At 39.8% G+C, this 14,023-nt stretch overlaps 1 protein-coding gene across 1 annotated transcript in view; it reads right to left on the bottom strand.

The window, feature by feature from the left end:
• Positions 1-13,431, bottom strand: part of SLC9A3 (solute carrier family 9 member A3) — a gene marked incomplete at both ends in the record, with an annotated part of 52,617 nt that extends 39,186 nt beyond the window's left edge. The window contains one exon of the mRNA XM_082330286.1: positions 13,239-13,431. Coding sequence (XP_082186412.1) covers positions 13,239-13,431 — 193 coding nt within the window. The remainder of the gene's footprint in view (positions 1-13,238) is intronic.
• Positions 13,432-14,023: the final 592 nt, after the last annotated feature.

The raw sequence follows: 14,023 nt of genomic DNA, 5'->3' as shown, positions 1-14,023 counted from the left end.
CTTTATACCAACCGTGAAATAAAAAAAAATGCAGGCAGGTTAGTTATGCTTTTGTTCTAAAACAGAAAGTGTCGTAAACAGCCAAACGTCATAATTTTCTGGTAATATTGTTTTTTCCATTAATCTCTTGAAACCTGAATATACTGCTAGTCCTGATAGGGAAGAAAAAGAAAAGATGAACAAATGCCAAAACAGAAGCCAAGTTTCAGGTGAATTTTCCTTAAATCTATGGATTCTCCACTTTCTGCCATGTTCACTGGCATCTACGTAATCATATGATATACAGGATATATTTTACTATTTTCATTTCAGTTATGAGTGTTTAGTTTGTCAGCAACTGAATCTGCTTGATAATTTATCTGTACTTCCATTATATTCTTAACTGATAAGCAGTTCCCAAAGTATAGGGCTCTTTACCAAACTTCTTTCAACCCCAGGTACAGATACTGTGCTTTAGGCACTACAGCACGAACACTACTGTTGGCCGTAGTACTACTTCACTTGACTATAATCATAAAACATTTATCAGATAAGGGCGTATAGACAAGATTCTACTGACTTTCAATACATTGGGATCCTCCATCATATGACACGGAACACATGCTACACCAGGCAGTAAGAGGAAAATATAGCTATATATCATTCATCCTTACTTTTGGGTAGGTCTTTCCTGACATAAGAGCTTCAGTACCAATACACAAGCTGAGTTTCCACCTACAGTGGCAGCTTTATCTTGGACTGCTTTTAATCTTTACTTCTAAATCACAATAAACAGAAGGAAACGTCATACTTCCTCCTGCTGTTTTTACATCCTCATACTTTCAAACACCAAAAAGCATTTTTCAAGTGAACATGCCCTGAAAACTATGTTTTTTAGTAAGGTCGGCTATCCTGTATTCCTTAGGAAAGGCTGAAGAATTGAGATGCTTTAATGAGTGCTCAAAAAGAATAGTTTTGTCTCAAAACAAAAAGCTTTAGCTTTTCACTTAATTACCATTTTCTTCAGTACAAGTATTCAAGACATGAAAACAAGATGTACTTCTGTTTACTGAAATACTAGGGAACATAAGGTTGCAGATAAGATTAATGCATTATGTACTAATGAATTGCTGCTCCCTTTAACTCTATCAGAAATGTGACAGCCCTTTTTTTAGACCCATATGAAGTGTAATAACCTCATCCTCAGATCAGAAAATGTCTGAAAATTGATTGAATTAACTTGAGTGGGGGAGAGGGGGAAGGTGAATTACAAAGCATTTATCTTTCACTGACTTCAATGCCATATCTATCACACTGTGAGAAAAAAAAAAGTGTAGTTTCTGAACTTGATATATTCTTTATTTCTAATAAAAATTTTGGAAGAGTGCAGACCTTTTTTCTAAATATTATCAAGAAGAAAGTAACAAAACCAGCCTTCTCTTTCTGGACATTTTTAATTCATAAAAAAGGGAAGTTTTCACCACTACAGGATACAAGTTTCAGGCTGTTATGGATGATACACAACCAGTTAGATAACTGGCCTGAGTGAGATACCACCTTCCTTGTTTTACAACCTATCTTTCATTCTTGTCTTGAATCATAAGACTTTGCTGTGTGAGAGATTGTGTAAGACAGAAGTAAAAAGAAAAAAAAAAAAAAAAGGTAAATACTAAAATAGAAAAGCACTTCGAACTCTGCAATTGTGGATAGCAGCACCACACAGGTTTTTTTAAACCTGTTAGGTATAATCATGTACAGATCAGCAACAATGCAGCAACTGGCACGTACATAATCCACCATTAAAAAGTCCAGATAAAATGAAGATCTATAAGGTTATTGGGAGCAGATAGAAAGGTATCTCCCTGATTTGAAGGAATACCTAGCATAACATTGACGACAACAACGTGATGCTGACTGTTCATCTGGTCTGAGAAATGCCTTGTTAGTGGGGAAAAAACTAAGCCTTGCTATGGATATTCTTTTTACAGCTCTAAAAAGTAACATCCACACTGTACTCCACAGGACAACATGTGGAGCCACTGGATGAGTTCGCCTGAGGACAGATTGCCCAAGAGAAAAAGCTATCCTGCTGAAGATCTATACAGCAAAGTCTAAAAAATCTTATATTGCTAATTCACGGTAAGAGACTATGACTAACGGACATATTGATAGAATCTGTCAGGCAGTAGTTTATGACAAAATCCTTTCAATGAATGGAAGATATGTTAACAGAAAACCTCTGATGATAGTCAAATTTTTTCTTCTTTATGATAACAAAGCAACAGGAATTAAGAAAATAAGAAATTAATTAATACATTTATTTCTTAGACACTGAATGTAAATATGTACACACTTTCTGCTCTTTTATTTTTCCCCTCACAATCTAATTACATAATTTTTATGCAAAATACATAATAGCGCTCTCATCTGTAGCTTCCATCCTGCCCTTTCTCTTACAGTACTTTCTATCCTACTTTTTTATTATTGATCAGTGTACTGATCAACACAAAACTGTTCATTTTTTTCAAATGTAGACTATCTTACTCAGCTTGTTACACTAGAAAGATTGTGCATGCAACTTAAATCAGTTGTTTGCCTATAAAAATATCTATGATTGATTGCTTTTCCACATGGCATCTATGGTAGCAATTATTAAAGAAACATGAGAATAAACACAGCATTTACGCAATATTTCTGCTTAGAAAAAGAATACACTGTCCTTCACTAATGATCATCCATGACAACTAACCTGAATAGATAAATGAGCTCAAAATATCTTCATCTACACTCCAATAATGTACCTTGACAAAATACCAGTTCAATAGTCTAAATGTCCTCCTATCCAGAGTCAGAGCTTGCACAGTCTTTTGTGAAGTGAAATGAAGATAGGAGACATATAAGGAGTATCATATAAGGAAGTGATAGGAGACCACCATGGCCATAACTATCCTGGACTCAAAAATTTCCTGAGTCTTTCCTGTAGGAGAGGAAAGAACTGTAGTGGTGGAATATCCACCCATATAGTTTTGCCTGAGGGTTTTTTTTGATTGGTTGGTTGGTTGGTTGGTTTGGGGTTTTACTTTTGGTTTGTTTTGGGGCTCTTTTTTTAGGGGAACAAAGGCAGTCTTGTTGAGAAAAATCCCATTAGAAATGGGGAAATTGAGATAGGATTCCAAAGCACCAGTGCTGCAATTCAGGTAAGTGGAAGACCCAGAAGACCTACCTGGTACAGAGGAGGACTACAGAAGTGTGCTTTCTGGCATACAGTTGGGGGGAGAAGAGAGATTTGTAGGAAACAGATCTATCATCCTGTTCTGCAAGCAGCAGGGAACACTACAACGACCACCTCCAGGTTTACACATGTTCCTGCTGAATCATCTAGCTACTGCTTGTACCAAGGTACTACCAGTTAATAGATCTCACTGCACATTCCCATCAAGTAATATTATTCATTAGAATATCACTGCATCCTGGAGAATGGTTTGTCTAAAATAAGAGATGGAACTCATACTGTATCAGCTAAGAGAAGGCAGAAGAGTGGGTGAAAGCCATTTGGATGAGAAAATTGAAGCCATTTTGATCAGAAAGCACCCAGGTTAGAGGAGAGCTGAACTTTATGCTGATACCTTGTCATTCCTTTCTTTAATTCATGATGGCATGACCATCGTGGCCACCATATGGCCACCATGTGTTCTCCTCTCCTCTGTATATTAGCATGCAATTTTGCTCCAATTAATCAAAGTGTGCTGATTCCACCAAACCAGCATGCAGAAGTGTTGCTTTCTTTGACCAGGCAGGATGTGGATAAAGTTCCATCTGTGTATGAACACTGCTAATTCAAAGACCAGGATCTGCAGGTCTAACTGATAGAGCAACTAATTCTGGCAACCGTTTCCAGGCTCATGAAGGACAAGAAATTCCTCAGGAGCAGTCAGCATGGCTTCACCAAGGGGAAGTCAGGCTTGACCCACCTGCTTAACTTACATGAGTAAATGACAGGCCTGGTAGATGAGGTGAGAGCAGTGGCTAGTGTCTACTGGGCCTTCAGTAAGGCCTTTGACACTGTCTCCCGTAAGAGCCTGATAACCCCTCAAGCTGTTGCCATAGGGGCTAGATGAACGACAGTGAGGCAGACTGAAAACTGGCTGAATGTCTGGGCCCTGAGGGTGGTGATCAGTGGTGCAAAGTCTAATTGGAGGCTGGTAACTAGTGGTGTACCCCGAGGTAAATATGGGTCTAGTCCTGTTCAACATCTTCATTAATGATCTGCATGATGGGACAGAATGTAGCCTCAGCAAGTTTACTGATAACACAAAGTTGAGAGGAATGGCTAATAGGTCAGAGGGTCGTGCTGCCATCCAGAGGGACCTCGACAGGCTGGAGAAATGGGCTGACAGGAACCTGAGGAAGTTTGGCAAGGAGAAGTGCAAAGTCCCACTCCTGGCGAGGAACAACCCCATGCACCAGATGTATGCTGGGGGCCACCCAGCTGGAAAGCAGCTTGGCAAATAAGGTCTTGAGGGTCCCAGTAGACATCAAGTTGAACACGAGCCAGCGATGTGCCCTTGCAGCAAAGAAGGCTGCTGGTATTCTGGGCTGCATTAGGCAAAGTATTGCCAAGTGGGCTGAGGGAGGTGCTCCTTCCCCTCCACTCAGCACTGGTGAGGCCACCCCTGGACCTGCGTTCAGTTCTGGGCTCCTCCGTACAAGAGAGACATGGGCTTACAGGACAGAGTCCAGCGAAGGGCCAGGAAGATGATTAAGGGGCTGGAGCATCTCACATATGCGGAAAGGCTAAGAGAGCTGGGACTGTTTAGCCTGAAGAATGGAAGACTCAAGGAGAACCTCATCCATATATAAAATACCTGAAGGGAGGGTGCAACAAGGACAGAGCCAGGCTCTTTTCAGTGGTGTCCAGTGACAGGACCAGAGGCAGTGGGCACAAACTGAAACACAGGAGGTTCCCTCTGAACATCAGGAAACACCTTTTCACTGTGAGGGTGGCCGAGCATTGACACAGGTTGCCCAGGAGGGTTATGGAGTCTCCATCCTTGGAGATATTCAAAAGCTGTCTGGACATGATCCTGGGCAACCAGATGATCTCCAGAGGTCACTTCCAACCTTAACTATTCTGGGATTCTAGGATTCTGTGAACTCTATAGGAGACCCAGTGTCCAGCAAAATATCAAACTGAGGCCTGTGTTACAGGACACTATGCATGTACGACTGTGTTCTTTCTCCCTAGCCGTCAGCTTCAGGAGCAGTGTATCACTGACTTAAGCCTTAAACATAGTTACTTATCACTGACTGACCCAATTTGAAAAATTACTTTTCCCCAGCTCACTACTGTCCCAAAGTCATCTCCAGAACTAAGTAGGATGGAATAGCTGAGGACCAGAGCTATTTCAGTGGAAAATCTGGCAACTTAATTCAAACCAAGTCCTATAGCAGTTTAAACTCTAGACTATGCATCAGAACAGAAGAACAAGCATTCAAACGTTGTTTCATTCACTCTGACGTGAATATTGTAACCACTTAAACCACTAAAGAACACTTATTAAATGAATTTGTTAAGCATACATCTAAGCTGTCAAGGTCTGAAAGTCTACATCCAGATATTCATCAGTACTGCTGTTCCCCTAGAATAGGAGGATTGTAATAGCTCCATACAACTACACTTATTTTTATGTATGATCACGTAACAACTATACCTCCAGTACAACTGTTAGTATTGATGTATTTACATTAACATACAGCCATCTTATATCAACCTATGTCATCTAGTCCCTGGAATACTATTATACCACCAAACCAATGTAACAATATTCATTTTAATAAAGGAGTTAAAATGTTTTAACTATGACAATATAGTTAACATAAAATCAGTGTTGTGTTTAGACAAGTCCCTACATCAATTTACAATCTGTTTGCACCTGGGAGATTTTCATTATGAAATCGTACTGACTCAAGACCTTTACAGGTTCCTGAATATTTAATATTTTCCTCAAAGCCCAACTTTTGGAAGTGAACGAATCCATAAAGCTTCCCCTTTCCACTTTTTTTCTACTTTTTAAAAACTCTAATTGAAGCAAAGAAAATCGTAACCAAATGTATCTGAAAATCAGTATATAATCGACTTGGAGATTTTCTTTCTTGGTGTCTGACTACTGCTTAACATTTGGGGTTGACAAAAGGCCAACGCATTTTTTCTTTCAATAGATACAAGCAGAAGAACTCACCTAGGCATGTAATAGTGAATCCAGAATAACTTCTTCTACTTTCAGTTATTGGAAGGAGAAAACTCTCCAGATCCATCTACTTAAAAACCTTGTTTTTGCATAGGCCTTTCAGAATATCTTCCAGTTTTCTTTTTCCATGAATAAACATTAAATATTCGTGTCTTAATTAAAAGTGTTTCCACTTGAGGTCTTGCATTCCATCTCAGTTGGCTCTTCCTTGTCAGCCTGTAGTTTCAGTATTTATGACTTTACAGTGCTTTACATAACAGCCAATTGGGTATCAAGTCACTCCTTTCATAGGGGTGAATACTCTGTAAGCTGTTTTACAAAAGGAATCAAAATATTACAACACAGCCAACCAGCCATGCTCTGCAGTTTACCAAGACTCTTTTAATGGTCTGTACTTTTAAATGGGTGCCACTTGTTAGCAACTTGAAGAATAATTAGAGCCCCTAGTTCTTTGAGACATTAGTTTAACTGCAGTACTGCAGAGAGATGAGAAAAATCAGATAAAATTTCCTGAAAGAGCAAAAAGAATATTCAGATAAGAAATATTCTCTATGACTTGGGACTCAACACTTCATCTTGGAATAGAATAAGCTGTACAGAAGCTACAGAAGACCTGAGTAATCCATTACCCCGTTACTTCAGATCAATTAAAATATGGTAAATGGGGAAAAGAAGCTTTGTATTTGAATTCACAACTTTTCTTCAAGCAAACTGGTGGTGAAACTCACTGACTTTTGATGACTTCTGTTGGCATGAGTCAAAACAACTGGAAAAGCAACTTTCTTACTGCCAGGTCAAAGTAATAATTCAGGATTTCCAATACCAGCTTCCCTGCTAAGCATTTCTAACACACAAAGCTCCACAAAAACAAAGGGGACCTCACAAAACCTTTCACTTGAAGAACCTGTGTACACCTGAAAGGGTTTGCTGCTTGCACTCATTACTTGCAGGCCTGTGGTCTGCTGCATTGCCGTATGAGAGATTTATGGTCACTTCGGGGGTTTGTATATCACTCTTAGTAATAAGTGGCTTTAGCTCTGAAGACAGTAAATCAATGGTTTCAACAATCCTAAGACTATAGTATTAAAGGATTCCATTGTTCTACAGAGAACGCTGAGCACTTTGCACACAGGTGCCTGAAAGTAATTGATGGCAGAGATCCTTTCTTAGGTATGCATGCTTGAACTGTATTCATTTCAGGGCCATTCCCAAAATGCCATTGTTTTCTTATGTAATTCACACAAGTTGCCATTGTACATTTGCTATTTGTCAGGGGATGTAATCTGAATCTTGTCGAATTATACAGTCCTGATATCTTCTTCCCTACTCTAAATAATTAAGACTTGAGACTTGCAAGACTTGGAGGGGGAGGGGGAGAGAAGAGAGATGTGTGTTTCAGGGAGGCAGGAAGGACAGGAAAAAGATGAGTAAGGTACAAGAGTAAAATGGAAATAAAATGTGGAAATAAGCCTCCATTTACAGATCATAAATTTAATAAAGGCATGGCTTACACAGTTGTTCCTAGGACTGGAAAAGCTAAGCTATTATTCTATGTTGGAAATGCTCTTTTCAGCTGCCTAACGTGTTCCATACAAAAGGTAATTCTTTAGAAGGCAGAGATTTTACAGTACTTAACATTCCTAGCTCACAGGTATTCTAAACAGCACTTTACAAGAGGAAATACAGCATCTTACTAAAATGAAGACACCCCTGTTAGATACAACATAGTTGCCAGCACAAATTTATAGCGTTTCTATGTAATTGTTTTTAAGATAGATAATAAAAGGCTATATCCAGGAAGGAAATGCATGTGCCTCCCTTATACGTATGCCAACCTGTTCCAGCTTCTACCCAGTTCACAATAAAAGTAAAAGATATATTTTTTTCGTGTTATCTTGTTCAGGATATGGGGGAAGTTAGCCAAGTCCAGACTTCCTAGTCACAATGCAAAGTCCTTTTTCATATTATCATCTGCTAATGAAAGCGGCTTTTAACAAGCACTACAATCATGTCTAGTAGTTTAAGCTATGAAGGGTCTGGTGGTATCCTCACCATTTGAGTCTCTGACTCCATTTTCAGTTAAATACTTCCAATAAAGTTCTGCTAAGCATCCTTCAACATTTCTTCCTAAAAATCTTATTTACTGAAGAATTGCCAACAGAAGAGCTATTCTCAGATTTTTTGCTTTTATTAAAACAATACCCTAAATCACTTTCTCTAAGTGATTGACACTTTTCACTAGTGCTAAACTGCCAGGAAGAGAAACTTGGGAGTCAAATGGGCTTTTGTTTTGACAGTTTGCTTTGGAGGGAGGAGTATTGATTTCTTAAAAGAAAATATTGCCCCAGGAGTTTAAATTGGATGGGTTGTTAGACCTGCATTTCACAGTTCCTTCCCTAGCCCATCCCTAACATGCTTAAAATTCTCCACAGCAATTGTTTCTGTTAACAAAATATTCTGAAGAGCTCCTTTCTCAGAATAGTTTGAGACAATATGAAGGGGCCTGGGCATGCAGAAACTAGAGCATTTGTAGGTACCCGTATCTCTGTAAGCTTAGAGATACAGTGTGCTTTACAGCTCGTGTCCTCCTGGGGTCTCAATAGCTGATGGACTCAACAAGTACATCTGACACAGTATCTTTTTGAGATATCACTAGGCTAGCCTTCTCCTAAGTGTTTGTTCGTAGTTATTGAATCACTTCTTCCCCCTCCTCCGAAGTATTGTGGCATTCCTGAAGATGGATTTACCAGCTGCCCTGGATTCAAATTTCACTCCCACTTTTAGATTTCTAATATAAAAGCCTTCAGAATTTGTGCACAACTACACAGACATTAAAAAAAGCTTTTGTGACATTCTTAGACTCAGCATAAACTATACGAACAAAAACAGTTGACAAGAGGTTTAACTCACAGATAATGAAAAGGATATGCACCTTTCCTCATTCCTGTTCATAGTCGCTCACTCTCCCACCATTTCTTACAGTTGCTTATCTGCTCCACATTGAGCAAGTTCAGGGGGCTAAACAGACAGAAGGACTGCTTTGAAGGTTTTTTTTTTATTTTATTTTTGGGACGAGCAATTAACTATCCTTCTGAAAAATATTATAGTACACAAAAGGATTTAAAGAACAAGTAGGAATTTTACAAGTTCCCCAACATAACCTCCAATGAAAATATAAATACAATCTCTCTCTATGTCCTAGGATTTTGAACAAGTATGGAAGCATGCAGTGGATATCCCCCAAGTAAAAAGCATACTTTTTTTCTTTGCAATAGACATGGCTTCAGAAATATCCTCATAAAAAATTGTATATAATATTCAGAGTTTAAACTATTTCTTCTCTTGCCCATTTTTAGCTCCTGAGCTGATTATTCCTTTCCTTCTACCTGTTTCCAAAGTTGTTTTCTGATCTCCCTCCCTGCTTCTGGCTTTTTCTGTAGCAGACTTTCCTGCCATTGTTTGTATCTTCTACATGTCTGATTATTAAAAGGTTATTTTCAAGATGTGATCTATTAAAGATGTATAAAGAAGGAGGAGAGCACATGACGAAGTGAACTTAGAAAGCATGTGCAAGGCTGGTCAGTGTGCATGTGTCTTTAACCTTAAATCAGAACTATGTTGTGCAAGTATGTTGATTACAAATGTTACATCCTTTATCAAAAAAGTTACAGTAAAAAATGCCCTAGTCTATAACTATATATAAATACATGTATGTATGTATTTGTATATTTTTTTTTCATTGGTATTGCTTGTTTCAGCTGAAGAACTGAGGTACCAGGAAGTGGACACCTGGAGTCCACTAGGAGCGTTCTCAGCTGTACCTCATGTACCTTCTTCATGTAGATAAGATGTTTTTCTGGCCTAGCTTTACACATGCAAGTAGTTTATTGGCCTTATCCCATAAGGATACTCATTTGTAGTGATAAGAGAGCCTATCAAAAGAGGAAATAAAGATCATTAGCCAAATGATGTACACTGTGTACCTTAGAATGAAGAGTTGGAACATTTCAAGTGAAGAGGGTCAAATCAATTATAGTATGTAAAACAGTACACTGAGATGCTTCAGAAGTTTCACAGTAGACACACACAAATTAATTTATTTCCTATAGTACATGAAAGCCAACTGTATGAAGACTCTTCTTCTACAGTTTCATTTGTAGCAATTCTTAGACTTGCCCAAGAGATATAAGTATTCTTCACATGAAAAAAATAAAGTAAAACAGCAGCTTCCTTCCCACAAAGCCGAAAACACTGGGCACTTCTTCATATATTTGGGATGCTTACGAGATTTCACATACGATAGTTTATGTTGCAGAATACCTTGTCAGCACCAATTTACATTCTGAATGTACACAACATGAACACCAAGTCCCAGAAAATCCATGAAAATCTCCTATTAAATACACATTTCCCCAAGCCATATAACATCATGAACTGAAACTTTAAAAAGAAAAAAAAAAAAAAAAAAAAAAAAAACCACAAACACCTAAGGTTATTCTAATGCAAGACAAGGCAAAGTATTGTCATACACTTTTCATCCCCAGCTACCAATTGCAATTCCCAGAACACCCTTTGCTGACCCAATTGCCTATCATCCACCAGTAAAATAGCTCTCCCAGTCTCTGTAGCCATGGAGAAATGAGCTTGCATGTATAAGAACAGCTCCTCCCCTGCTGAAAAGCCCACAGCATTTTGACTCCACTACCTTTGCCCTCCTTCAGGTAGTAAACCAAGAGACACAAGGGCAGATGTTCTGTATTTTCTTCCTCAGTTCTTTTCCATCTGCTTTTTGTATGTATAAAACTTCTTTAATCCAGCATAGCATTTTTGCCATTCAAAATCTTCTGCTAGATTTCTGGTCTACTTTCCAGAACCCTTGACACACCAAGGCAGACAGAAGGCTGACAAGCTGGTTTTTTCTGTTCCCTTTCGCATTAACTTATATGAACACCTTCATGCTTTCTTCATTAATAAGCTGTTGAACAGTGAGTGCACATTTTTGCTTTTCTGCATTTTATTTGTGACTGGTGGAGAAAGTAGGAGCATTCATAGACTGTCAGTGGAATACAGCAGTTGTCCATTGCTTCTTCAGAGACAATGTCCAGAGTAGTATAGGATTGCAATTACAAATGTGAAGAGAGAAAAGAATGAAGCTTGAGAGGTTTAGGGAAGAAAAATGATGGAGTTGATGATAGATACTATCTACTAGTAAGTGACATGCTCTGTGCAGCTCTGAAAGAAGTGCAAACAATTTAAAAACAGAACCAGCAAGATTCAGCTCCTGAACTCCAAGGACAATTAGTGCTTTATCAAGAGTTTATACTGAGGAATTCATGGTAAAATGGCTCATCTTAATCCAAACTAATCTTAATCCAGGCCATTGCAATTTAAACATAGGACAATCTAACTGTCCTGTTAGCCTCATTGGGTTTCTGACACAGCACTGATATGATTGTGCAGTACTAATATTACTCTGTACAACTGTGGCACATGTACAAAGCAGCAAAGCCTTAATAACATGGAGGGCAAATATTTATTTAGAAGAGGATCACAAAAAGAAGGTTCAAATGAGCAACCTGTGTATTAGGTTAGTTAGCACAATTTTATAGGGACTCAATGTTGTCACTGTTTTTTCCTATATCTGGTTTCCCCAGCTTTCTACTTGATATAACCCACTAATAAAAGTCAATTAAGACAAAACTGTATTTTTATGTAATCTAGGTAATGCAGCAACCATCTAAACACAAATTATTTGCAAAGTGTAGTCTAACAGTGATTCAGATAAAGATATTTAGTTATAGATCTATGGTTAAGCAAGTGAAACCCAAAATGCAGGTCTCACTGAAAAATGCTTCACAATATCACCTCTACATGGCTGACTCCTCATTTTTAAAATGTTTTATTTGGATTTGGAGACAGCATTTTCCACTCAAGTCTTACTGTGTTTAGTTTATGTGCTAGACAGAATATACCTAAATACACCATTTTACATCATGTGTTCTCTGTGATACGCAAAATCCATGGAATGTGATTCTGGTATCCCAAATTAGTATTAACCGTACAAGTACAGAAAAGTATTAGTAGGATTTTCAGCTGATCATACCTTCTGAGTTGAGACTGATTTTAGAGATGATTTATTGAAAACTGAAAATGACATTTTCAATGTCAGCCAAACTGGAGGTGTCTTTTTAGATCCAAAGGTAAAAGGACTGAAGATAACAGCATCAAGCAAATAAAATACATTCCAATTAAACACTGACTCTTCTAGTTCAGCAAACAGTGTTATTAATATAAGATTGCTTTTGGAAAAGTCACAAAGTTCAGAACAGAAGAGTTAGAGCATTCATATAAATTCACTTAAACTACACTGAAGTTAGATTAAGTCCTTGCTTTTCACTGATTCCAATTTCTTGAAGAAAATTCTGTGTGCTCTAAAACTTGTATATTTTCAGCTGCATCAGATGGTCTGATAATACAGATTACCTTTCTCTATAAACTATGCTCTTTCACTAATTCAGCAATGCACTGCAAAGCAGAGAATGCTAAGTTCATATGTGTAGTTTACAGTGTTTATTTTTGATGGTGCTAGCTAATATAGCTACCAATCATAATCAGGAGAATAGAATTATTATAATCATATCATAGACTGGAACAGGTATTGTATAAGCAATAAGGCCCGATTTCTGTTTCACTTCTGTAAGAAGTTTTTCCTGAGAGCAACAGTAATGCAAGGTTTCAAGGAATTGCAAGGGTTTGCAAGGAGTCGGATACAGAAGCCACAGTCCTAGGCGCTGAAAATGAACTAGGTAACCCTCTGGGGCAGGTGAAAAAAATCACACTGCTAAGCACCGTGTAGGGCAGTATTATGAAATCAGGACAGAGTACAGTAAACCCCCTGAAAACGGGTCAGTGGACTTATGATAAGCTTTCTTAATTTACGTTGGGTGGGAGAAGGGGAAGGGGGCAGGGAAAGGGAGAGGACATGTATTAATATATTAACTCCAGACTCACCGATTTTGGCCAAGCTGGCCACAAGTATCCAGAGTGTAATGATATAAGGGTCCTTGACGTGCTCCCATTTGAAAGAGACGATGGGAAAGCTGCTATTTGTAGAGTTTCCCGAGTTTCCCGAGCTTTTCTGTCCCAGCGCCGCTGGGAGAGCCATCAGCCCCAGGAGGAATCCCACTCCAGATACCTGCCTCATCTCCAAGCCACACAACAAAATCCTGCTTCCCCTTCCCGGAGAAATCCCGCCTCTTCGGAGGTCCTTGAGGGCGAGGTCCTTGTCCCTTCGCAGAGACGCGGCTGCGGACCGCGGGACACCGGTGCGTTCAGCCGGCGGCGGAGGGGTCCTGTCCTGTCCTGTCCTGTCCCGCCGCCGTCGGCACGGCTGCACCGGCTGGCTCAGGTGCCGCTTTGCACGGGGTGGCCAAGGAGAGGTCAGGGGCTCTGTGCATAGGCAGATGCTTCGAGGTGGGGTCCTGCTGCTTGCCCGCACCTGCCTTTATCAGGCCGTTCCCGAAGGGCCGGAGGCGGAGCTTTCCTGCCACTCCCGCGGAGGCTGCAGCGCGGAGGCAGCGATGCCCCGACTGAGCACCTTTCGGGATCGGCAAGGGAGCTCCGTCCCGCCGAGGGGATGACGGCGGCTGCGGGTTGTGTCCGCCGCCCCGGCTCGACTCGGGGCACACGGGCGTTGGGAAGAAGCGGCCTTCAGCTTCTGGCGCTAGGGGCCAGGGCTGGGGCGCTCCCGCGGGCACGTCCAAGGGGGAGCGCGGGATCCGTGCTCAGATGGGAGC

The sequence above is a fragment of the Platalea leucorodia genome (genome assembly GCF_965183815.1).
Source record: "Platalea leucorodia genome assembly, chromosome: 1".
NCBI lineage: Eukaryota > Metazoa > Chordata > Aves > Pelecaniformes > Threskiornithidae > Platalea > Platalea leucorodia.
The sequence above is the reverse complement of the archived record's forward strand: the minus strand, read 5'-3'. Positions and strand labels throughout refer to the sequence as shown.